The 23667-nt window shown below is 44.9% G+C and overlaps 1 protein-coding gene across 5 annotated transcripts in view; it reads right to left on the bottom strand.

Moving 5' to 3' along the window:
• MTUS2 (microtubule associated scaffold protein 2) overlaps nt 1-23667 on the bottom strand; it is a 489829-nt gene that overhangs the window by 14253 nt on the left and 451909 nt on the right. For all 5 annotated transcript variants that reach the window (XM_075127651.1, XM_075127661.1, XM_075127639.1 and 2 more), the window contains 5 exons: nt 22003-22217; nt 11611-11716; nt 6602-6675; nt 3139-3237; nt 1510-1629 (listed from right to left, as the gene is read on the bottom strand). In XM_075127651.1, coding sequence (XP_074983752.1) covers nt 1510-1629; nt 3139-3237; nt 6602-6675; nt 11611-11716; nt 22003-22217 — 614 coding nt within the window. The remainder of the gene's footprint in view (nt 1-1509; nt 1630-3138; nt 3238-6601; nt 6676-11610; nt 11717-22002; nt 22218-23667) is intronic.

The raw sequence follows: 23667 nt of genomic DNA, 5'->3' as shown, positions 1-23667 counted from the left end.
GGCTTGCTGAGTTTGCAGCAGTCGCAGCACTTGATGCGGGGGAATTTGGGGTTTAATCCCTAGGAAGAAGCTCTCTTTTCCTTACAGTAAGAGCCAACAATCCTTGTCAGGGGAAGGTAGATTATCCTGGCTGCAGATGCGATTTTAGGTTGTGAATGGTTCACCAGCACGTCACTCCCATGAAATCAGTGGGGTGACACTGGTATGGCACAGGAGTGAGGCAGCGGTGAATTAGGTACAATGTTCTGAGTCAAGAGAGTCAACCTTTCCCCCCCAGTACCCCTGTTATCCGTACTGGACCCCTCTGCTCCGCCCGCAGAACCTCCCGAACATGTGTCTGAGTTCCCCCTCCCAAAGGGCAGGGGAGTCATGGTCCCCTGACATCTGCTGGGGTCACACACCCCACATTGAGACCTCCTGTAACAGGGTTATATAAATCATATGCCTCGTGGAAGCAGAACCCTACTGTCTGGCATGGCTGAGAAACAGCACAAACAGAATGACTGGAGACCACCTAGGCCAGGGCATGCCACTGTATCAGCTGTTTCCACATTCAGCTTTAGCTTAAGGAAGCAGCAGGTTAGAGAATGTTGTTAAGAAGTCTGAGCTGCGAAGGTCTATTTCACCCTCTATCTGTTCAATCAACTGGGTTCCCAAACTTCCCCATAAATAGAAACAAAGCTTGCTAAGTGCTGTGCTAAAGCAGCCAGCCCGGCTGCCCCACTGTGGCAATGGCTCATCCTGTCACTGTGTTAGAAGTTCACACAGGTCAAGTCTCACAAAATGGCTTCACTTTACAATGAAAACATAACTCCTGGTTAACTGAAAAGTTCATACCTGGCGAGACCAAAACACAAATAGAGTGAGAATAGAGTGGCTAGGAGGCAGTGTTATCTTTATGGTGGGGAGCTATAATTCAAAGCACTCGCAGCATGACCCTAACCTGGGATTTCTGGTTGCACCCTCGCTAATTTACACTGCTGAGCAAGACTTCTCACCAATTACTGAATTAAGGAGCCACACGGCACAAGTGTCCTCTCCTTCTTCCACCCATGTTGCTCCCGCCTTGTTGGCTGCCCCTACTCCTGACTTTGGAGGCAGGGAACAGGGACAGCTGGTGCTCCATACTTAGCTATAGGGATGCAGGAATCACAGCGGCCCCCCTCCTCCACTGTCTCCTCCCCTAGCTAACCTCCCCCTGCAAGCGGAGCAGATTTCAAAGTGAAAACCAGAGAGACCAGCACGGGGAATCATGGAGAGGTTTTGGGGGATGTTATGGGGGATGAAGGAGGCTGGTGGGGAAGTAGATAAAAAGAAGCATCCCCCTTCCCACTCTCCCTTTCAGAATGAAAAACTGGGACACTTCACAGGAAAGTGCAGGGGGCAGAAAACAGTATTTAGCCCTCTGTGATCCCTTCATTGTGTTTTTCCAGTCCCAGCCTCCTCCCACTCCAGTTTAGCTCCTAGCTTCCTATCTCCCTGTTCTGGGAGGGGAAAATGATAACTGACCAGCTTTTCCAGTTCCATGATCCTCTTTTCCTGTTGATGAATGAGCTGATTTTTCATTTCCAAAACCTGCTTCAGGCTATTCATATCTTCTTCTAAGTGCTGATATGGAGCTAGTGCAACCTAGGAAAAGAAGGATGACAGTGAATTCTAAGTTTTCCAACTGTAATCATGTATTCAGCCACTTGGTAAAATTTTCCCAAACACCCAACTGATTTAGAGCCTAACTCCCATGAAAGCCAAGGGGATGCAGGCTCCGAAATCACTGGGGGTGTTTTGAAAATGTTACCCACTATCACCATTCAATCATTTTAGCTATATACCTAACTTCATAAGAGAGACACGGTGGGTGAGGTACTTGCAGTAGGTGAAAGAAGTTTGAATGTTACTCAGTACCCATGACCCAACCCACTGCTAGGTCTCCTAATATACAGAATTGTTTATGTCTGTGCGGAGCTTTACTCTTTCCGGAGAAGAGCACAAGTGTGAAATAGCAACAAAATTCGGAGATGGGGGCTGGGTGTTTGCAGGTTAGAACAGTAACGGATCACGCTGTCTGTGGTGTATGTGGCAAAACAGGTGAACTATTCATAAAGATTAAAGTCCCAGAGGGGAGAAAGACAGTGAAAGACACAAAGATACTCCCCTTTCCAGCTTAGTATCTCTGAAGTTCGGGGGCTAGGGTTCAATTTACCAAAGCAGTATTGGCCCACACTTTTTTCTCAGTTACACTGAATGGAATCCAGAGTAATACCAATGACTTCAGTTACTTCGGCTTTACAAAGGTACAACTCGCTCCACTGTCGCTGGTGTCAATACTCCGGATTTACAGCAGTGTACCTCAGAACAGAATCTGATCCTTTACACACATTTTGCTCTGAGAGGGCAAGTTCACCGGCATACCCCAGTCGTTTGGCTGCTCGGATGGAAAAAAGCAGGCGCTGACCTCAATCTAGCCCATGGAAAGTTCTAGAAAGGCACTAGAAAGCAGGGAGTTCTGCATTCTCAAAAGGTATGTGGGGCCCAACGTTAGAAAATGGTCTTCATTAGGTCCAATTTCCTACAGAGTCTGCTAATAATGGGCTTCATTTCGACCACCAGCTTTAGGGATTCTACTGCTTTGTCGTATTTTGAACAGGATGTTGATGGAATAAACCTCTCCTGTGATATCCCCTGGGCCAGACAGTCCATTACAGGAAAAATGAGGACGGATAGCAAAGAATCCCAGCAGGGTGAGGGGGAGAGGCACATTAATATGAAAAGATGTGAAGAGGTAGGAGAAACACCACAGAGGGGAGAAGAGAGAGAGGATTGGGGGTACTAAAAAGTAATGGAGGGAGCCAGAGAAAAAGCCCAAGAAACAGAACTACAGAAGCAAGTGAGAAATAGATAAAATGAAGCAAAACCAGAAATGGATGGATAATGACCCAGTAATAAGAGAGAGTGGGAGAGCTTTGTATCCAGAGCCACATGTAGATTCCAACCCCCCCTACAAAGCTCAGGACCCAGAGCTTTGGTTTGGGCCCATTTGAGCTGAGATTTCCTTTGCTAATAATCTACCAATACAAATGTGGGCCATATTTACAAGCAGGTCCTGCTGTTTTTAAAATGTATATTAAGGTTGTTAGCTACCTCTAGTTGCTCTTCAGTGTTTTTCTTTAAAGCCTCTTCAAATCGCTTTGCCTTGTCCCTTAGAGAATGGCTCTGGAAGGTGAGGGTATCTACTTGGTCCTGCAATTAATGACAAATAAAAAAACCATTAGGCTCTAATGATGCAAATCATTTCCCACCACTGCCAAAGTACATGGGGGAACTGAGTAGAAGGGCTTAGAAGCTACTGCGAGGTGACATTTTTACATGAAATCACTCAAACTCACAGTGGAGATTTTGATAACTTGGTAACTAACAGAATCAGGATTTCACGTGGAGAACCGGAGATTAATCATCTGGTTAGCTTAAATTGGCCACCAACAGCTGCTTCTAAAACTGTATCAAGCTAAAACATCCCAGCCCTTTTGGCTGTGTGAGACCCAGTCCACTTGCTTTGAAGGACAGGCATGTTTGTGTCATACACATGAAGCAGATAACCTCTACAAGGTTAGTGCTCCTCAGGGATCAGCGTGGGGAGGTACTCAAATACTGCTCACAGTCCCAAGCTTCAGAGCAGCTAGAAGCCTCGGCTAAAATGATAAGCAGTGAAAGAGTCAGGAGCGGTGCCAGTTTCTTCCCAGTGGGGAGGCTGAGGTGGGCTACACAGAAAATTGTGGGGCTGCACCCCACATCACCACAAGGCCACACCCCCTGTTCCTCCTCAGGTAAGTTCTGGTCCCACCTCCTCCTTCCCCCTTGGGGCCCTGTTCCCCAGGCCAGGTTGGAGGCCGGAAGCCAGAGCCAGGCAGTGCAAAGCAGCTGATGCGCTGGCTGGTGCCATGGTTTGAGGGGCCATGCCACTCCCCCGTCTTCTCCTCTTGCTGTTGTTGCTTGGGGCCCCAGGGTTGCAGCTCTTCCTCAGCTCCCCACCACCCTTCGACTGCTCGCAGCCGACCTGGCTCCAGGGCTGGCAGAGTCCTCAGAGAGCAGCAACCATGGTGGCAGGGCCCAGGAGCATGGGATGGAGTGGGTCAGTCCAGGCCGCTGTGGGGAACCGTGGATCCTCCACCTGCCCTGAGTGGCGTGCCCCGGCAGACGGGGACACAGGCCAGGGGCTGCTCTCAGGCCTCCCGGCCTCCTGTCTGGGCTTACTTCTGCACTGCTGCTGGTGACGGCACTACCTTCAGAGCTGGGTGGCCAGAGAGTGGTGGCTGCTGGCCGGGCACCCAGCTCTGAAGGCAGCACTGCTGCCAGCAGCAGCTGAGAAGTAGCTGCATAACATTTAACCTTTGCCCTGGGAGGGGTGGCTGTAGGAGGCTAAGACAAATTTTGGGGTGGCTATAGCCCTTGCAAGCCTCCCCTCCCCCCAGTGCCACCTCTGGAAAGAGCTAACATGATTGACTTTGGACTGTCATCATTATGTTTCAGAGTTAACACTCCACTAAGATGAAAGGGGGTTGTTCACAGCACTCTAAGGACCAAATGCTAAAGCCCAAATAAATGGGCTTTGCTAGGAGGCATCAGATGGGTTAGGGGAAAATAATTCCCTCTCAGTCCAGCAGCTTGGTTCAGAATAGTTGCAGAGCTGCTATCCATCAGCTTTAGCAGCATCTGGGATCTCTGCCATCTTCGTGAGGAAAACGATGAGGTGGAGAATTAAGGATTGTGGAGTCAAGTAACAAAGGATCTGCTTGCAACTCTTCTTCCTTTGCCTTGCTAGAAAATTTAACTTGGGATCTGAAAACTACGCTGTGTTCTTTTTGCCTCTTGCATCATTATCAGTGACAGAGATTCTGCAGTCAGAATGTAGGTAACTCTTTTGATGATGATGTATGAGGCAGAACAGAATCCAGCTTACTCTTTCATCATGGCATTAGCTCTGCAGCACTAAAACAATACTACAGGTTATAAAACAACTCACCTAGCCCAGTGATGGGATTCAAGAGACACTCAATGTATTTTTGACCCTGGTGAAGGCTTCAGACTGAAACATGTAGGTGCTATTGATCCTACTGCTATAGCTAATCTCTTTAATTACTTTATGGAATAAAGGATTTTAAATGTTAACCTCAGTGAACCACTGTCTTGGAAGTTTCAGTACTCATGCAGGTGCATTATTTACCAGTTATAGCTCTGCCTCATGATGAGCAGAGTTCCTGATTGTGGCCTGTGGATGACTTTGCACGATAGCAAGGAAATCTTGTTTTTGTAAGTAAGCAAGATACACAGAAGGGGACCAATGATTTGAGAAACAATCTGATCAGAAAAGTGATTGTATTAAAATGGCGCATTAATAGGTCAAGATTTTAATATTCCTACCTTACGTACAGCATCTGCAAAAGCTGCAGTTGCTGTGGAGGCCAATCATTTTGAAGTTCTGTCTTTTGTCTGCGTAAAATCTTAACCATAACCTTCCATTAATGTAGTTTATTGCACCGAATAATAGAACCACTGATAGAATTTTCAATTCTATAGCTACACAGTCAATGCTGCTGCAATAGCTGTGTGGAATTGTGCAAGTTACTTGGTTTTTGAAAAGCAAAATTAGTCTTTGACTAGATAAACAAGCAGCGCTAACACCATTTAACATGGCACCTTTACTTGTTCATACAAGAGCTGCACATTTAGCATGCATCACAGGGACACACTTTCTCCTGGTGGATTTCGATCTCAGTCTAGAGAACAGAAAGCTGAATTTCGCTATACCCATTCTAAGTTGATCTGATTTCCAGCTGGTCATTATGGGGAGAAATTGTGCCAGGCAAACAGAGACAGGACAGTGCAAGTGACAGATTAGAGCTGCAGAACCCAAAGGGGAGATTTTACAAATTGGTATATAAAACTATTGTGAGGACAAGAGTCCAGCTGAGATGGATGAGGAAAGCTAGATTTTGCTCCCATTCACTTGGCTGGGAGCAAGATGGGCCTGAAGAAGGCAAATGAATCAAAACATTTTTTAAAAAAACTTCTTAAAATCTATTTCCCCAGCTGCAATTTCTTTGCTTTTGGGGTTTTCCCTCTTCTCCTTCAGGCGCATTTAGCATTTTGCTGCTTCCACTGGAGGGAGAGAAGCTGAGGAGGCATCTTTGTAGCTAGCATACAGCTTGAAAAGAATGAGCACAAGAGCCAAGCAGAGCAGAGGGGTTAGCCAATCAGCACAGATAAAATGTGCATAATTGCTGGACAGTCCTTTAAAAATCATCATACAGTAATTATGCAAATCCCTAAACTCGGATTGACTAATAACAGCAATTAGCCAATCAGAGTGCCGGGATTCACATACTATAGTTATTGAGAACTATTGGCATGGTCATGTTGCAAATCAGACATCCAGAACCCATCCGTGTGGGGGGGACTGCCTTACTGAGAAAATGCTGTACAGTTAGGGGGCAGTAACTATACAGCAGCCCTTAGACTGGCTGAGAGAATTCCATGTCACTAAAGTGCTATCATAATGACCAGTTTTGCAGCATCATTGGGCTTTGGACATAACAAAAGTATTAACCTGGAGTGACAGCCGCAGTTTTTCAAAACTCTCTTCCAATTCTTTCTTTTCCAGTTCGTGGGCAGACATCAGTTCTAGGGAAAATCCACAAACATTACATTGCTAAATGGCTCTAAGAAACAGTATAAATCATGGACAGCGAGTACATTTATCTTCCCTATCATGAAATATCAATATCAAACTTTATTAGGAAGGCAGCTCTAGTGGACTGAGCAGGGCCTAGGAGCCAGGCAATAACTCACTGCATGGCCATGGGCAAATCACAAAAGCCTAAATTTTCAAAAGCATCCACTGATTTTGCGTGCCTCCATTTCTGAGGGCCTTGTAATCAGAGGTACTGAGAACACACAGCTCTCACTGAGTCTGACTGGAATGGTGGGCGCTCAGACCTCTGCAAACCAGGCCCTTAATATTTCTAGGCATGCATCAAAAACTGAGGTACACTGAATGAATGGACAATATTAAGTTTGGGCCTTAAATCTCTTGTATGTGTCCAGGTCCCCATCTGCAAAAATGTGTGTAAGAATATTTACCTAGGATTCTTCACAGAAATACTGGGAGGGTTAATTAATTAATGAGCATGTTGTACTTTGAAGATCATAAAGTACTATATAAGTATTAAATGATTCTTTTTATAATTATTGCAATAAGTCACCCAACTATGATTTAATAATCAGAAGTAGATTAAATTTTAATAACTAAACCAATTGTAGCAAACTGTGATTGAATAAATAAAATCAGCTCTCTCCGATCAGCCTTGTTCATGAATGCTTGGAGTACATTACAATTTAACTGGTGCAATGCCATTTTCATCCACAAGAGGGTACTTGAAACCTGTGCTATGAGAAGAACCCACAAAAATTCTGACAGCACATGCCTCAACAGTAACACTGGAGTTCCATCACTGAAAAATAAAGTAGTTGAGTAGTTAAAAATATCCTCAGTCAGGGAAGAGTTTTGTTTTCAAAAGGAATAATAATTTTAAAAGACATCAAACTATTTTCTGTCTATAGGATGAGGAAACAGGTTGCAGAGTGCAACTAACATAGAGTAGATGGTTCTGAATTGTGTTTCTAAAAGGCTGAGCACAAACCTAAGCAATATTACTTAATTCAGGAATGTAATAGAAAAATCTAGTACAGTGGTATAGGGTGCACTAGGCCAAGACATCCCTTGCTAGAGGCTTCGGCGTCCTGCCACACCCATCCCAGAAAAGGAGCAGTAGAGGACTCCTCCAAGCAGCCTAGAGTGGCTGCAGGGGAAACAGCCAATCAGAAAGGCTGCAGGAGGGCCATATAAAAGAAGCTCCAGAGACAGTTCCTTGCTGGAGCTAGAGCAGTGGCTCTCAGCCGTTCCAGGCGACTACCCCTTTCAAGAGTCTGATTTGTCTTGCGTACCCCCAAGTTTCACCTCTCTTAAAAACTACTTGCTTACAAAATCAGACAAAAATACAAAAGTGTCACAGCACACTATCACTGAAAAATTGCTTACTTTCTCATTTTTACCATATAATTTGACTCTGTGTCTGTCACAGAGAGGTCATGGAAGTCATGGAATCCATGACTTTGCATGATCTCTGTGACTTCTTCAGAGGCCAGTGTGGCCCCAGGGCCACCTAAGCAGCTGGCTTTGGGGCCAGCTGCTCAGGTGGCCCACAGGACAGCCACATCAGCTGCTGCTGGAGCAGCCCCGGGAACAGCCATATCAGCTACTGCTACTGTGGCCCCCGGCAGCAGTCCTGGAGCAGCCATGGTCCACTGGCCACAGCAGCAGTCTCCGGGCAGCTGGACAGAGCAGCCATGGTCCGTGGCCCCCAGCAGCGGTCCCTGGCTGGCCATCTGGAGCAGCTGCAGTCCACGGTCCCGGACAGCTGGTGTCGCAGGCCCTGGGTGCCCCCCCTTTCCCCAGCAGCAGCCCTCCCGGCTCCCCCCTAGCAGTGGCCCCCATGGATGTCCCCCAGCAGCACCCCCCCCCTCAAGATTTAATCATAGGTACTTTTAGTATAAGTCATGGACAGGTCACAGGCCATGAATTTTTGCTTATTGCCCGTGACCTGTCCCTGACTTTTACTAAAAATACCCATGACTAAATCATAGTCTTACATAGAATTATTTTCTTACATAGAATTATAAAATAAATCAATTGAAATATAAATATTGTATGTATATCTCAGTGTACAGTATATAGAGCAGTATAAACAACTCATTGTCCGTACAAAATTTTAGTTTGTACTGACTTCGCTAGTGCTTTTTATGTAGCCTGCTGTAACACAGGCAAATATCTAGATGAGCTGATGTACCCTCTGGAAGATGTCTGCATACCCCCCAGGGGTATGCGAACCCTGGCTGAGAAACAGGGAGATACAGAAGTGCAGATGTTGTTCCTGGCTGGTCAGAGGGAACTGAAATACCATAGACAGCTCAGTGCTTGCAGGGACCAGGGGAGCGAGGAAAAGCTCCTGCCTGGCTGCTGGGCCTGAAATTAGATGAGTCCTGAGGTAAGGATGAAGCTTTGGTGAAGGCTGGGGTTGTGGGGAAGTGGCCCAGGGAACTGAAAGCAGTGTAATTAAAGAGACATGATGGCATGTGTATGCTATTCTTATGGTCCCTGGGCTGGGACCCGGAGTAGTGGGTGGACCAGACGTCCCCCACCCATAGCTACTGTGGAACTGGCCTACAATCGGACAGCAATAAACCCCCAGAAGGGGAACTGAACTACTTAGCGGCCCAGCTGGGGAGCTAGGAACCAGAATAGACTATGAGGGCGAAACTATTGCCTCCAGGCAGGAAGCCCTGGGAGTACGGCCTGATACTAGGGCCAGGACTATTTAAAGACAGCAGACACACCCAATCAGAAGGGGTGCTTGAGAGAGGTGGGGTGCCATGCCGTTACATAGTTATTTAAATATTAGGCATCCGGTGTTTGTTTGTGTGTGTGTAAGAGAGAGTGGTACCCACTGCATATCAATCCACACAAGAAAATTGATGTGTTTTGTGTTTTATTCTGAAGTGCCTGTGTTCTGATTGTCTGATCAGATCACATGGACACACAACAATAAGGCAAAGGATTGAGGGTAAAATTTTCATAAGTGTCTAAGTGACTAAGAAGCATATGTCTATTTTCCAAAGAGATTTAGGTCCATATTTTAAAAGGTATTTAGGTGTTGCTCTGCTCAGCACTGCAAGGCCTAAGTTATTTTGGAGCTTAAATCTCATTTTCAAAAGTGAAAGTCAAGGGGACTTAAGTTCCTAAATGCCTCAGTCACTTTTGAAAATGAGACTTTGGTTCCTAAGTCTCAAGGTATTACAGTGCTGATCGGAGCAACATCTACATATCTTTAAAATGCAGGTCTCGGAAACCTAATTCCTATTGACTTTCAATTAAGTTTAGGCTTCAAAGTATCTATATCTCTCCTGACAATGGGATGTAGGCTTCTAAGACAATGAACATTTTTGAAAATTTTACCCTAAGTTCTGGATCTCCATTACCTGGGAATATCACCAATACAGACAGAATTCAGCTCTCAGTTGCAACTATGCAGCTCCCTGTGACTTCAAAGGGAGTCATGCATTTGAATCTCATTTGGCATAATGCAGACTTCTCATACTGTGAGATCCTGAGTGGTGCAGAGAGCCGCCAAGTGAAGCTATGGGAAGTTGAGTGCTCAGCACCTGGTGGGATCAGGCCTGAAGTTGTTCACAGTTTGCTGATCACAGCATGACAGTTCCTTCCAATCTGAGTGAAGGATTCCTCCCATGCAGTATTTCGGTCTGAAATGCACTGGAGCACTAACCGCTTCCTTTTTTAGCTCCCTTTATAGGTGTTTAACGCTACTCACTGGTGGGCTTATATACAACACCATTAGCACCAGGGTCTTCATTTTAAATCATATCACGGCTGCACTCTCCAACGCAGCCGTTTAATTTCTTTTGTCTCCACGGTTAATGCTCACCATCCTTCACAGCCTAAGACTATTGGCTAAAACTAACATTTCATTTCACGAAGGGCCTGACTGTGCATGGTCCCCAGTACCTCTCAATTCTCACTAACCCCCAGAGAGCGGAGGGCAGGTGTCACCTTGCAGGGTCCAGCTTGACATTAGCAGTGACATGTCTAGTTTAAGGCTGTAACCATGCTGCCATAAAAACAACTGTCCTTTCATTTTTCAGGGGTCAAAATCATTTGCACATACTGTAGGTATCTATTATACGCCACATCAATCAGTATAAATTCCCTAGAACTGGCCAGTAATGTAGGCTTATGATATTATTCTCATCAAAGCCCCTGGTGTAACAGAAAAGCTGGCACGCAGTTTTACAAAACGAAGGGCAGGAATTGGTGACTACACTGGGCTGGATTCTATGTGCCTGCCGGGAGCCTCTCTGCAGTGACAATGTGTGCGTAAGGTCTTGCATTTCAATAGTGGCTGACCAGGAAGGGGAAGGTGTTGGGGAGCAGCCATTCTACAACGCTGGCGCCCATAGCAATAGCCCTTAACTTACACCTGGCAAAATCAAACCTCTGCCCATTGCAGCACTGACTCTAAAGTGCAGAGTTATTCCCTGCCCTGTATTTATGAGTGAGTTCAGTCTAATTTTAAATGTGTACAACAATGATGTTTCCATTAAGAGTGACTGGAGTCCTCCTGTGTTCTGGAGTGGATGTCGGGGTATACTAAGCAATCAAAAGGCATGGGTTCTGCCTTTTCTAGTCAACCCCTATCTTAAGCATTATGCATGTACTGAGGTGCTTTTCTGCTCTCGTCCTTGGCAGCAAAGACAGCCGATGAAGGTTTATAGGGTTTCATTGTGGAATATTGTTTCCTCCCTTTATCACCTCCCTACAGTGCAACTACATAGAGAGAATTCAGTCCAAAGTTAGAGGGCCAGGGTTATCGGTCAACTGTGATTTTGTCATCTGATGGGGATTAAGGAGCTTCAAGCCTATCTCACAGCACTCCCAACTTTAGGACTAGGATGGTTCCGTATGTATAAGTGTCTCAGGATTACCTTGAACTTTGTTGCCATGCTCATCCTGGAGTACTGCAATGGCAACTGTATGATTGTTTTCTATCTCTAACATTGCAGCTTCGTGAGTGGCTGAAATATCTTCCACCTGTTCAAAAGACAACAAAATGAAGTTATGGACATAAAAATATTAGTGCTATGAAGCACCAACAGGAGGAACTATCAGAAAACACCAGGGATGTGGAAAATTACAGATGACATGGATTGAGTGCAACAGTTCTTACGTTATCGAGTGTAATGATTAATTGCAGAAAGTGTGTTATGACTCCCCGAGTGACGGCATGTGGCCACTGCAGCCTGCTTTGCTGCTCTTGCAACTTAATGGTAACAATAGTGGTAATTAAAAAAAAAAAAACACAGGCTGAAAACCTTTCATTTGTCAAGGCCATTTATGTGTTCGGAAACCTCAGCAGCCCATAAACTGAAATGTTATTAACAAACCAGACTCTCCCATATGATCTGATAAACAGATCCAATTCCAAGATATCCTGGGTTTATTGCCCTTCATAGTATTCTACTACAATTATTTTTATTTTAAGACCTTGAATTAACCTCAATGGAAGATGCCAAAAAGATTTAGCATTTATTTATAGAAAAACAGCGAAAATAATAGCTAACAGCAAATATAATTTGTTAATTGAACAATAATTATTTAGAGAATCATCATTACAAACTCCTATTCCCAGCTAAAATGCTCATATGCTTATTAATCCAATCCCAGTAAATCACTGATACACTCTGTTAATATAAGCACACGCATTTTCAACTTGGTGCAAAAATAAATGATTGAGATGCCCCTGAAATCAGAAAGTTTCCCTTCTTCTTCTCTTACTGATCACTGAAAGCTTTCCTGTTATTTCAGTCAGATGCAAACAACGACAAAAGCTACATGATAATATATAGACCACTGCCTTTCCACTTTCCACTGCCTACATTCAGATAACACAACTGCTGGTTTTGTGTAAGGCGTGACAATGGATCGTTCCTTCACATCTTTTATTATAGGGCCTGTGGATAAGATATAGCCAGATTCCAAATTTTTCTTGTTATGTCCATGAGACCCAGGAGTGAGAATATAGAATTACTTGACTGCAACATTAGGCCAATCCAGTGGCTAAATAGGCAAGGAGGTGAATATATTAAGAAGTGGTTCAACAAAGTGCACTTTATTCTTCAGCTCCCATTGGTGGATCACACACTGGTTTATTTTTGATATGATAATGACAATAAAGAATAAATATATATAAATAAGACTAATGGGAGTTTTGTCTGAATAAATCACATAGGATTAAAACCTCTTAATTTAGCTGAGATTCATTCTTAGCACCAGAGATGGGCATCAAGTCAAATATAATGGAATTGTGTCATGTAGCTGTTATCAAAACACAATGCTCATAAAAAAATCACGTAAAACAGCCTCAGCCTTTTGAATATTCATTCATACTTGTCCGGTGACAAATAGTCACCGGACAAGTATAAATTAACTATCGCAAAGATTAACTGATTAACTAATTAACTGATTAACTATCGCAAAGATTCTACAACTACATTGTTTCTTGTGACAGCGCTGATCAGACAATTAATCTACCACATAAGACACTGGAATCATTTCAATCTCTTTTACAGGTGGCTTTCCCCTCCACTTTATATTTTGAGTACAGTTAGTGTTCTTGAAAGGTGCCAGGTTGGCACCCCTGGAGACTGATGCACCTGGCATCTCTATGGAACAGACACATCACAGGCTGTGACAAGATAAACTTCTCCAAATCGTTCCAACCTGGAGCTGGAGGAACTGCCTCTTTGTTTGGTCTCCATGCTTGCTCAAACCTTAGTCTACAATGGTGCCATGTAGTATCAGTTCCGGTGGTGGTTTCTGTTGATTTGGACAACTGTCCTAATAGAAATGGACTAGAACCATCAACTCACATCGGAGCAGGCCAATGCAAAAACATCAGATGGGAATGAGTCCTTGCCACTATTGACCCAATGACCTAATGCTGAAAATTTCCAATTTCCTGGGCCCTCCAGGCTCCTTCAGAGTAATTTTCTGATTGCCATATATAAAGGACTATATAAGTCACTTGCTCTTCTGGGCTTTGTGAGTTATAATGATCACATTCCCTAATCAAACATATTCTCTTGTGTTGTTTTGTAATGTGGTATACCAATTGTATTTTTTAGAGTGAAACAGCTGTTCACTGTGAAGTTGCTTCATGCACACAGCTGTTTTATTTACACAATGTTAGATTAGAGAACAAAGACAGAGCCACAGAACTAGTGTAGATAAGAATAAATGTTTTACTACATTTAATCATTCAAAATATCTAAGTTAGCTCAGCCATTAGCTGCCACATTTCTATTTAAATTAGATAAATTTACATTTAGAATGAAAAATATACATTTAGTTTGGAATTTGAAATTATACAAACTTGTCTTAATGATAACAAGAAGAGACGGTGCTATAGTTAAGAATTATTCAGAAAACAAAGTGGGATTTAGTTGCTGAGATGAGCTCTAAAGTGTGAGTGAGTAGAGGGCTGGGTGGCTTAGTGAGCTGGTAACAGGGGCAGCTCTACCAATTTTGCTGCCCCAAGCAGTCGCCACCGAATTGCCGCTGCGCGCGGCAGAGCTGCTGCTGAATTGCCGCCGTGGGACACGGACTGCTGCCCCATTCTCAATGCCACCCCAAGCACCTGCTTGGAAAGCTGGTGCCTGGAGCAGGCCCTGGCTGGTAATGTGTATGAATACCATCAACCCCTTCCCCTAGTATGTATATTCTCTTTGTTTGTATGTCAGCCTATCAACACCTCTGAAGCACTGCCAGAATTCTTTACCTTGTGCTTGCTTAAATCTTTTTTCATGCCTTACTTGCTTTCTGTATGAACAACACTCCATTGGAATGACGATGCTAAATCCCTAATCTTTTGAGATCTAGGAAACAGGAGCAGAGTTCCTCTCACCACCAGCTTCACCGGCAGGTTCCCGCTCAATGAAGCCAAAAAGCTAGTTTTCAAAAATTTCTCCACGGATTTGCACAGCCTACACTTCTGACTCCATACCCATTTTCCTTCTGGCTCCCGTTGTTCTCCCACTGTGGCCTCCTCTGCCCCTTTTCATAGTAGGTCGATTCTTTCGCACATGGCATCAGATCTCCTGGGTTCTAACCTCAGGTCTACCACTGACTCACTCATTAATCTTGACAAAGTCACCTAACCTCATTTTTGCATCTGTAACAACTACCTCCCAAAGGAGTTATAAGCCGTAAGAATGTAAGAATGGCCATGTGGGGCCAGATCAGTGGTTCAGAAGACCTGTCTTCTGACAGCTGCCAATGCCAGATGCTTCAGAGGGATTGAACAGAAGATGGCAACTGTCGAGTGATCCATCCCGTCATCCAGTCCCAGCTTCTAGCTGTCAGAGGCTTAGGGACACCCAGTCCACTGGGTCGCAACCTTGACCACGGTGACCATATTTCCTATGCTGAATACAGGACATCTGGTAAAATTACTTGTATTCAAGAGAGTTCAATGGCAATCAGCCAGAACTATGCAGTACAAATGTTCAAATTAACATCAAGTTGATTGAGCCCCTGTTAAAAGAAATACTGCGTACTTGGATTCTTTTTATTTACCTTCTTATCTTTAAGGCTTTATGGTTCACACGGAGAGAGGTGACACACACACACACTCCCATACACCTCTCTTACACGGGTTGTGGGGGTGATCCACCGACCTGACCCTCCCTGCCTGTGCCCTCTGCCCTCCATGCTTGGCTGGGCGTCTGAGATGGACCCACCTCTCCTAGTACCGGGTGCCGCATCTTCCCGAGGGAACATGTGTGGGGCATGCCAGGTCACATGCTCCCAGTCCCCAGATTTCAGCCAGGGTTCAAACCAGAATGTGGACTGTAGCAGCCTTTCAGCACTGTGTGGGAGGGAAGGGACAGGAGCTGCTTCCAGCCGTGGGGGGAGGGGAGAGGTGGTTTGATCTGGCCCATGTCTTTGCAGAGCTCATCTCTTTCCCTCCCCACCCACTGCAGCTACCCTGTGGCTGGAAACAGCTTGTCCATTCCTGCCCATACAGTGTGGAAAGGCAGCTAACACCTCCAGCCTGCAGCTGGCCACCGACATAACCCAGCCGCCTCCTGTCCCTTGGCTACAGCATGGGCAGGAAGGGGTTAAGCCCTAGCATTGTGCACCAGGGCCTAGGGAACCAGACTGCAGGGGCTTCAGCAAACTGGGCCAGACAGGTGGCTCAGCAGGGGAGGGTGCCTGGGGGACGGAGCAGCCCCACACTCCTGGCGGGGAGGAGGCACAGGTGAAGAAGCCCTAGGGTAGTGCCCTGCTACCGAAGCCCTAGGATAGTGGCGGCGGGGCTCCAGAGGGAATTTAAAAGGCAGGGGTGGTAACGGCGGCTGGAGCCCCAGGGCCCTTTAAATCCCCGATGGAGCCCAGCTGCCGCTACCCCAGGGCTTGGGCAGCAGTCTCCTCAGTGATTTAAAGGGCCCGGGCCTCTGCTGCGGTAGCGTCAGCCAGAGCCCTGGGCCCTTTAAATCGCCCCCGAGCCCCGGGGCTCCCAGCCACTTCTGCAGCTGGTAGCTTGGGGGTGATTTAAAGGGCCCAGGGCTCCCAGCCGCCACTACCGCAGCTGGAGCCCCGGGTCCTTTAAATCAAGATGTAAAGGGCCCGGGGATTTAAGGCCCAGCCTCTTCCCAACTTTTTCTTTAAAGGGCCCCGGGGCTCCAGCCATCGCTACCACCCCAGCTCTTTAAATCCCCTCCGCAGCCCTGCTGCCACTACCCTAGGGCTTTGGCAGCAGGGCTCCGGCGGGGATTTAAAGGGCCGGGGCGGTAGGGGCGGCTGGAGCTCCAGGGACCTTTAAATCCCTGCCGGAGCCCCACCGCCGCTACCCCAGGACTTTAAATTGCCGTCTGGGAAAGCCGGTCCCGGTACGGTGCACCGGCTCTTGCCAATACACAGTACTTGGGCGTACAGGATTACTTTCACCTCTGGGACACTTGCAGGAAGGCTTAAATATGGGACTGTCCCCTTAAAAACAGGATATCTTGGTATTCATCTCTCTTTGAAATGTACTGTGAATGGTGGAGGAACAAGCAAATTGCCTTATGTTAATTCGTATAGCTAAGTACCGGTGATGGACCTCCTTCAAAGTCATCCTAATTACCCTTTCCCCCTACCCGCAGGAACTCCAACTTGTCAAAAAGGACATGAAATTGTATAAAAGATCCTTGGGTCCCGATCCTGTTCATCTCAGAGCTGCTTAGGCTTCATCAGGGAAAATTTGAGTCGCAAGACTGAGGTCCCAGTTACGCTGGTACACCCTGAATATGATACTTGAACGTTGGACTATAACCTATGGACATTTCTGAAAGAACTCTTTGCAACTACAAAGCTCATCATCTCTGCTATGAATCTGCACCTCAATGAACTGAACTCATGTTTGCATATATATTGATCTTTTAACCATGCTCTCTCTCTTTTGTTTTTTAATAAAGTTTAGTTTAGGTAATAAGAATTGGCTGTAAGCGTGATTTTGGGTAAGATCTGGAATATTTATTAACCTGGGAGGTAACGTGTCTGATCCTTTGGGATTGGTAGAACCTTTTCTTTTATATGATGAAATAAGGTTTTCAGAAATCATCATATTTGACATGGGTACCTGGATGGAGGCCTGAGGCTGGATCACTTTAAGGAAACTGTGTTGTTGGGACTTCTGAGTAACCAGTAAGGCAAAAAAGAAGTTGTTTTATGCTGGCTTGGTAAATCTAAGTATTGGAATATCCACCAGATTTTTGGGGATTGTCTGCCCCATTCTTTGCAGTTCACCCTAATTGTGTGACCACAGCTGGTCCTCACTGGGACCCCAGTCACATATGTGTACCTAGCAAAAACTGCATGCAGGCTAGCCTACCCAAGCTAGCTTGAATCCACCTATTTCGGGTAACAACAGCAGTGAAGACAGCGTAGTGTGGGCTTCAGTGTGGATAATATGAGCCTGGCATAGACCCTGGGTACATACTCAGCTCGCTAGCCCACTCTGAAGCCCATGCTGAGCTGTCTTCAGCACTATTCTTACCCATGCTAGCTTCATTCAAGCTATCTGGGGTAAGCTAGACCAAGTACAGTTTTTGCTGTGTACACATACACAGTGTCAACCCCGCTTCCCACCCCCGCGGTGGTACTGGCCCACGTTCACACTTCCAGGAGAAAGCCCACAGGCAGACAAAATCTAGAGCAGGCTGGAGGACAACAATTCTGTTTCACGACAACTTTCGAGGTTTCAAAGTTTGTTTTCATTCCACTTTGGAATGAAACCAAAACCTTTCCAATGTTTTTGGGCATGTGTCAAAATGCCCATTTTCAGACTAAAGAGGTCAGGTTCTGGACTGAGGTCTCTCTCTCCCTGGTCAGAAATGACCAGAGATCCATGGGCCTCAAAAAACTTCCAGTCAAGAACTTAAGTCAAAATCAAGAAATCTCTAGGGAATTTTTCAACCTGGACAAAACATGGTACTTCAATGAATATATATTTTCTGGAACATGTTTTGACCAACTCTACTAAAATGCCAGCAAACCCCACCAGTAGTTTGACACTCCTTTACTTCCTGGAGGATCGTACCCTTTTGTGGGACGGTTTGGGGGTGGAAGAGAGGGTAGGGGCTGAGGTCTACAAACCCAGTGGACGCCTAAGATGAATGAGGACAGCAAAAGTGGACCTCATGGATTCCAGAGGGTCTCAACTCCCACTCGGGCAGCACTACTCCTGTAAGCTAACCCCCACCATCCCTGCATCCTACCCTGACAGAAGACACATGCGAGGGAGTTCAAGCTAGTCCAAGAAGCAGTAACTCTAGGCATCTTTTCCATTGAAAATCCTTCTGTTAAGAGAGCAGCTTCCCTCTATACTGCCATCTCCTCCCACCTCTGAGTCCCTACCAAAACACACAGGTGGTGGGGAGAGAGAGAGCCCTGCTGTGTTTGGGGATGGGGGAGCACACAGTGGAGCATGAATGGGGGGAAAACACATTGGAAAGCGCCACAGGGAGCCCTTTACAGGGCTCCTAGAACATAAAAAGGGGAGTGGGAAAGGAAAGCTTGAATAGTCAATGGCAATCTTTCTTCAGAGAGCACCAGATAGACCAGTCAGAACCCACAGTACTAGAAGAATGAGGGGAATAGATAAGACATTAGAAGGGTTAAACTGAAGAAGTGAGGCTAAATGATAATGCTATTTTCAGAACAGCAGAGCTAGAGGCTTTGAGTATCTTTAGCAATCGTGGGAGGGAAAAGGTCCAGAGCAGGGAGCAAAGAGGAGTGTCTGGCAAAGAGACAGACAGACAGACTTACTTCCATTACTTCAGATGGCAATAGTGTGGAGGATTAAACCATAACAGACTGAGAAATGAGCAAGATAAAGATGCTAATAGTCCAATCCCAGAACAACCTGTCTGACCTGAGTAAGAGCAAAGCACCATCCTGCCCAATATCTCTAAAAGCTGCCCAAGAAATAAATAGAAACACAGCACTGCAAAGAAAACAAAGAACAAAAAACAAAAAAAACCCCAAAGCTTAAATCCTCAGCAACTGAAAACCTCCCCTATAAGTTCTTGAACAATTAGTAATGTCTGATAGTATATAGACTTCACAACAAGACATCTTTAACCAACAAAAATGACTCAACATAAAGGGGTAAAAACAACAAGAAGTACGTTTCAGTATAGATAGTAAAAGATTAAGAACGAAGATAAGGAAACTCTCTAGCTTAAAACACAAAGACCCTTTGACTCAAACTTTCACAACACTTCCCACCACATACTAGGATATCAATGCTCAGACAGGTTTCAGAGGAACAGCCGTGTTAGTCTGTATTCGCAAAAAGAAAAGGAGTACTTGTTTTACCCAATGCTCAGACAGAAGCATTGGGTAAAACAAGCACAGTTGGGAAGGATTTAAGATCAATAGCTACAAAAGGATTTAGCAATTCAGAATGGTCAAAACCCAGCAAGAGCACTCCCATCCCTGCCACAAAGGAATCAAACCTTACATAGCAGACTGAAGGAAAACATCCTTGATAAAGACATTAACTAGAATCTGCCATAAGAGATTATTAGTTCATCGGCTGTGAGGAAAAAAACCCAACAACATGTGAACAGACACCTTCAGGCTAGAAATGGAGGAGCACGGATATTCTCTATGTACATTCCCAGACAAAAAGCCTCCTTTTGCCAACAACTCCCTTTTCAGCATGAAGCTACATTGGAGAGCTTGTGGCTATGCAAAAAGAAAAGGAGTACTTGTGGCACCTTAGAGACTAACCAATTTATTTGAGCATGAGCTTTCGTGCAGTTATGCAGTTATCCTGGCTAGAGCTTGTCAGGATTCAGAGCAGGATCCCATGGGCATGTCCTAGCCACTAGGCTATAGGCTATTTTAGGATGTCTCTCTTTCTGTCTTTCTCCCTAATTTTGGAAGGTCTCATTTTCAACCCGATGCTTTGAAATCTTGACAATTTTCGCAGGACGGGAAGACTGTTTCCTGCCCAATTTTAATCCTGGCAACTCTAGTGCTAGCCCCTCTGGTTGTGAGTCCTAGATACACGTTTTCCACCACTTTCCTTCTCTGCATACCATCCAGACGATAAGACAGTAGATAGCAACATAACATGGTGCAGCACCCCATCTCTTCCAGGCCTACTCTCTAAGCCTCCATAAGGAACCATTTGATAAAAATAAAATCAACATCTCCCCACTTTGTACTTGTACTCTCTTCCCAGGATCTCAAAGTGTTTTACAACACACTTGGTACAGAACGTGAATAATATCCTACCCATTTCACAGACAGATGAACTCAGAGACATTGTGTCTCCTTCTCCATATCTTGCACCATATGTAGTCATTTACCGTTGTGCAAAGTTAGAGTCATTTTGACTGATTAGTGCTTTACATCCACTTCACACAATTGCAAATGACTACATACAAGGATCAGGGACAGAAAAGTTAGGTGTCTTGCCCAAGATCACTCAGTGTTTCAGAGGCAAAGACAAGAATAGAAGAACCCTGGAATTCTGAGTCTCAGGCTTTTGATCCAAACACTAAACTATGAGGTACATATTAAAGAATCCAAGTACTGTGAAATTTCAGCCAGGAGACCCTGCAGGCAACAGGACTAGGCTGTCTCTTAGGTTTCAGGGTTAGATTCCACCCAGATATGATGAAGATACAGAAATTAAAATGAGAAGAGCCTTCCACAAATAGCATTTGGTAGGGCAGGTCTACACTACTGCGTAAGTCCATCTAACTTACGTTGTTCAGGGGTGCAATAAACCTTCCTCCTTGAGAAACACAAGTTTTGCGCTGTCCATGCCAGCGCTGTCAGTGGGAGACGCTCTCCCGCCAACATAGCTTCTGTTTCTTGTTGAGATGGCGTAATTATGCCGACAGGCGAGTGCTCTCTCACCGGCATAGTGTGTCTTCACCAGATGTGCTACAGTGGTGCAGCTGTGCCAATGTAGTGCTGTAGTGTCGATTTGCCTTTAGTCTTCTGGTAGAGTCTGTCAGGGCTGAAATCTTTTTAATCGTATCAATTGTTAATTGTGTGCAATATGAATAATTATTCAAAGTCAATGGAAGGAGTCATTTCCATAAACCACAGCAGAGCATCCTGCTAGCACACCCGATTCTACCACAGTCTACACACGAGTACAGTAATAGGCCCATATGTGAGTTAAAATGGCCCTTCAGTTAACTTATTAAAAAATGAGGCTAAAAATACTGTGTAATTCAATTTATTTAGGAAAGAAAAGCAGGAGAAATTTTGAGGCTCATAGTCAAAGTTATGTGCTCGGTTAGAGGCAATAATGTCAAATGGTTGAACAACAGAAGACAGAAAACCTGGATTTTATCCTTTGTCGTTGACAAAACATGTGCCATTGGGTAAGTCACTTCACCGCTCTTGCCCCACTTTACCTGTAATTTGAAATATAACCGGGCAAGCTTCTGCTGCCCTTATTTGTGTTGAGAAGTATCTTACTTACATGTAGAGTCATTCAAATCAACGGGAGTAAGGTACTGCTCATTGTGACTAAGGGTGGTGGACAGGGCCCAATATTTATATTTGGTACCACACAAGTGAGTTATTTGTAAAGCACTTTAGGATGTGTGAATGAAAGCCATTGTACAGTCAGAAGCATGTGCTTTTCTTTAGACTAGGAAGGGTAGGAAACCTGGATCTTCTACTAGTTATCAGCTTGTTACCAATGTCTTCGTACTGGAGAAGGTCACGACATTCAGCTGGCCAGTAACCTGCACTGTAATTGCATTGCTCTATCCCCCTAACATGAATAACTTATGGCTGACCTGTTCCTGGTGCTGACACTTGATCCTCACAAGTTGAAGACTGTGTTCCTCTTGCAAGAGGTCCATTTCGCCCCTGTACTGTAACTGCAACCTCTCCTCAAGTGCACGCAGCTCTTCTTGCTGTTGCCAATGCAGCTTCCTCACCTCCTCCTCAAACCTTCTCTCCAGTTCCTCCTTCTCTTTTTGTAATTTCTCACATCTTGCTGTGTTGAGGGCTGTGGAGAGAAGAAAGCACAATTGGTAAGGTCTGAGATAGTAATTTCTATGGGGCAGGGACCATCTTTTTGGTCTGTATTTGTACTGGGCCTAGCACAGTGGAGTCCTGGTCCATGACTGGGGCTCTTGGACACCACCACAATACTATCTGTATTAAACAAATAATAACAACGTTGCAGTGGCTACAGAAATGATTACCACAGACGCACACACAGACACTTCAACTCACAATACAGATTTAACAAGGCATTATACGTTGCCTTAGGGAAGGCAATTCTATTGACGTCATAGGTGTTACCCTGGATCTAGAATATGAGTCTAGATTTCTGATGCCATAATTTTTATTTCTGTTTTCTGATTCTGATTTAATGCTTTGTCTAACAATAATTAATAGGAAAGAAGTGGATTTCCACTGCTCTCTGTTGAGACACAGTGAAAAATCATTCTATCTACATGAAAAACTGGAGCCTGGAAAGAAACTAAATAGCATAGTCCTGGTTCAGCAACAAATCACATATAAAAAGAAGACCTTGAAGAAATAAATGCCCACTTTTTAAAATTGTTTTTGTATTAAGTGGTTTGTGTGTTTCATGGACCTAAGGAATATAAATGTAAGAGTAACATTTAAGGCAACAAGCGATGGTGGGATTTACACTCTCATGATCCATCATTATTATTATTCCTCTGGGTTAAGGGACCATATCAGAACTGCTTAGGGTGACCAGATGTAAGGGACAAAATATTGGGACCATGGGGGAAACAAAACAAAAAAAGCGGACGGAGTTGCCGAAGTAAAAAAAAAAACCACCGCTGGAGCGGCCAAAGCCGTTAAATGGCATCCCAACCATACATCGGTCGGGATGCGGGACAAAGAACTAAAAATCGGGACAGTGCCGATTTTATCGGGACGTCTGGTCACCCTAGAACTGGTGTAACTGGGTGCAACCCCAACAGAAGTTCCGGTGAAGTCAGTGAAGTTTAACCTGCTTCCACCAGGCCTGAATTTGGCTGTAGGAGCATACAGATATTGTTTCAAAACTCTGAGTACGTCAATGGTGTGGATGGTTCTTTGTTTTCTTCACCCATCTGCGCCAGAGAGTTTCAAAATCCATGTCTGGGTTCAAGCTGAGTGAAGTTGGAGAGAACCCACTGAGAGAGCAAGTTTGCTAACTTTTTTGAGATCTTTCAAGTAGGGGAAGATTGAAATCAACAGGAAATTTAAAGTGAGAAAAAAATTAGTAAAGCAAGGAAACAGATGTGTTTTGAACTGTACTATGGTATTCCTCTGTCTGAGATCCTCCACCCATAGACATAGCTTGTTTGGAAGAAGAAGCAGCTTTCTGAGGAGACTGGCTGCACCAATTAGTTACCCCTCCTGCCTTCCCATTTCAAATTGCCCCCCCCATTTCAAATCTCAAGATTGCTGACCAGAATAATGGCATAAATTAG

The sequence above is a fragment of the Caretta caretta genome, chromosome 1, assembly GCF_965140235.1.
Source record: "Caretta caretta isolate rCarCar2 chromosome 1, rCarCar1.hap1, whole genome shotgun sequence".
Taxonomy (NCBI): Eukaryota; Metazoa; Chordata; order Testudines; family Cheloniidae; genus Caretta; species Caretta caretta.
This window is presented reverse-complemented; position numbering and strand designations above follow the sequence as displayed.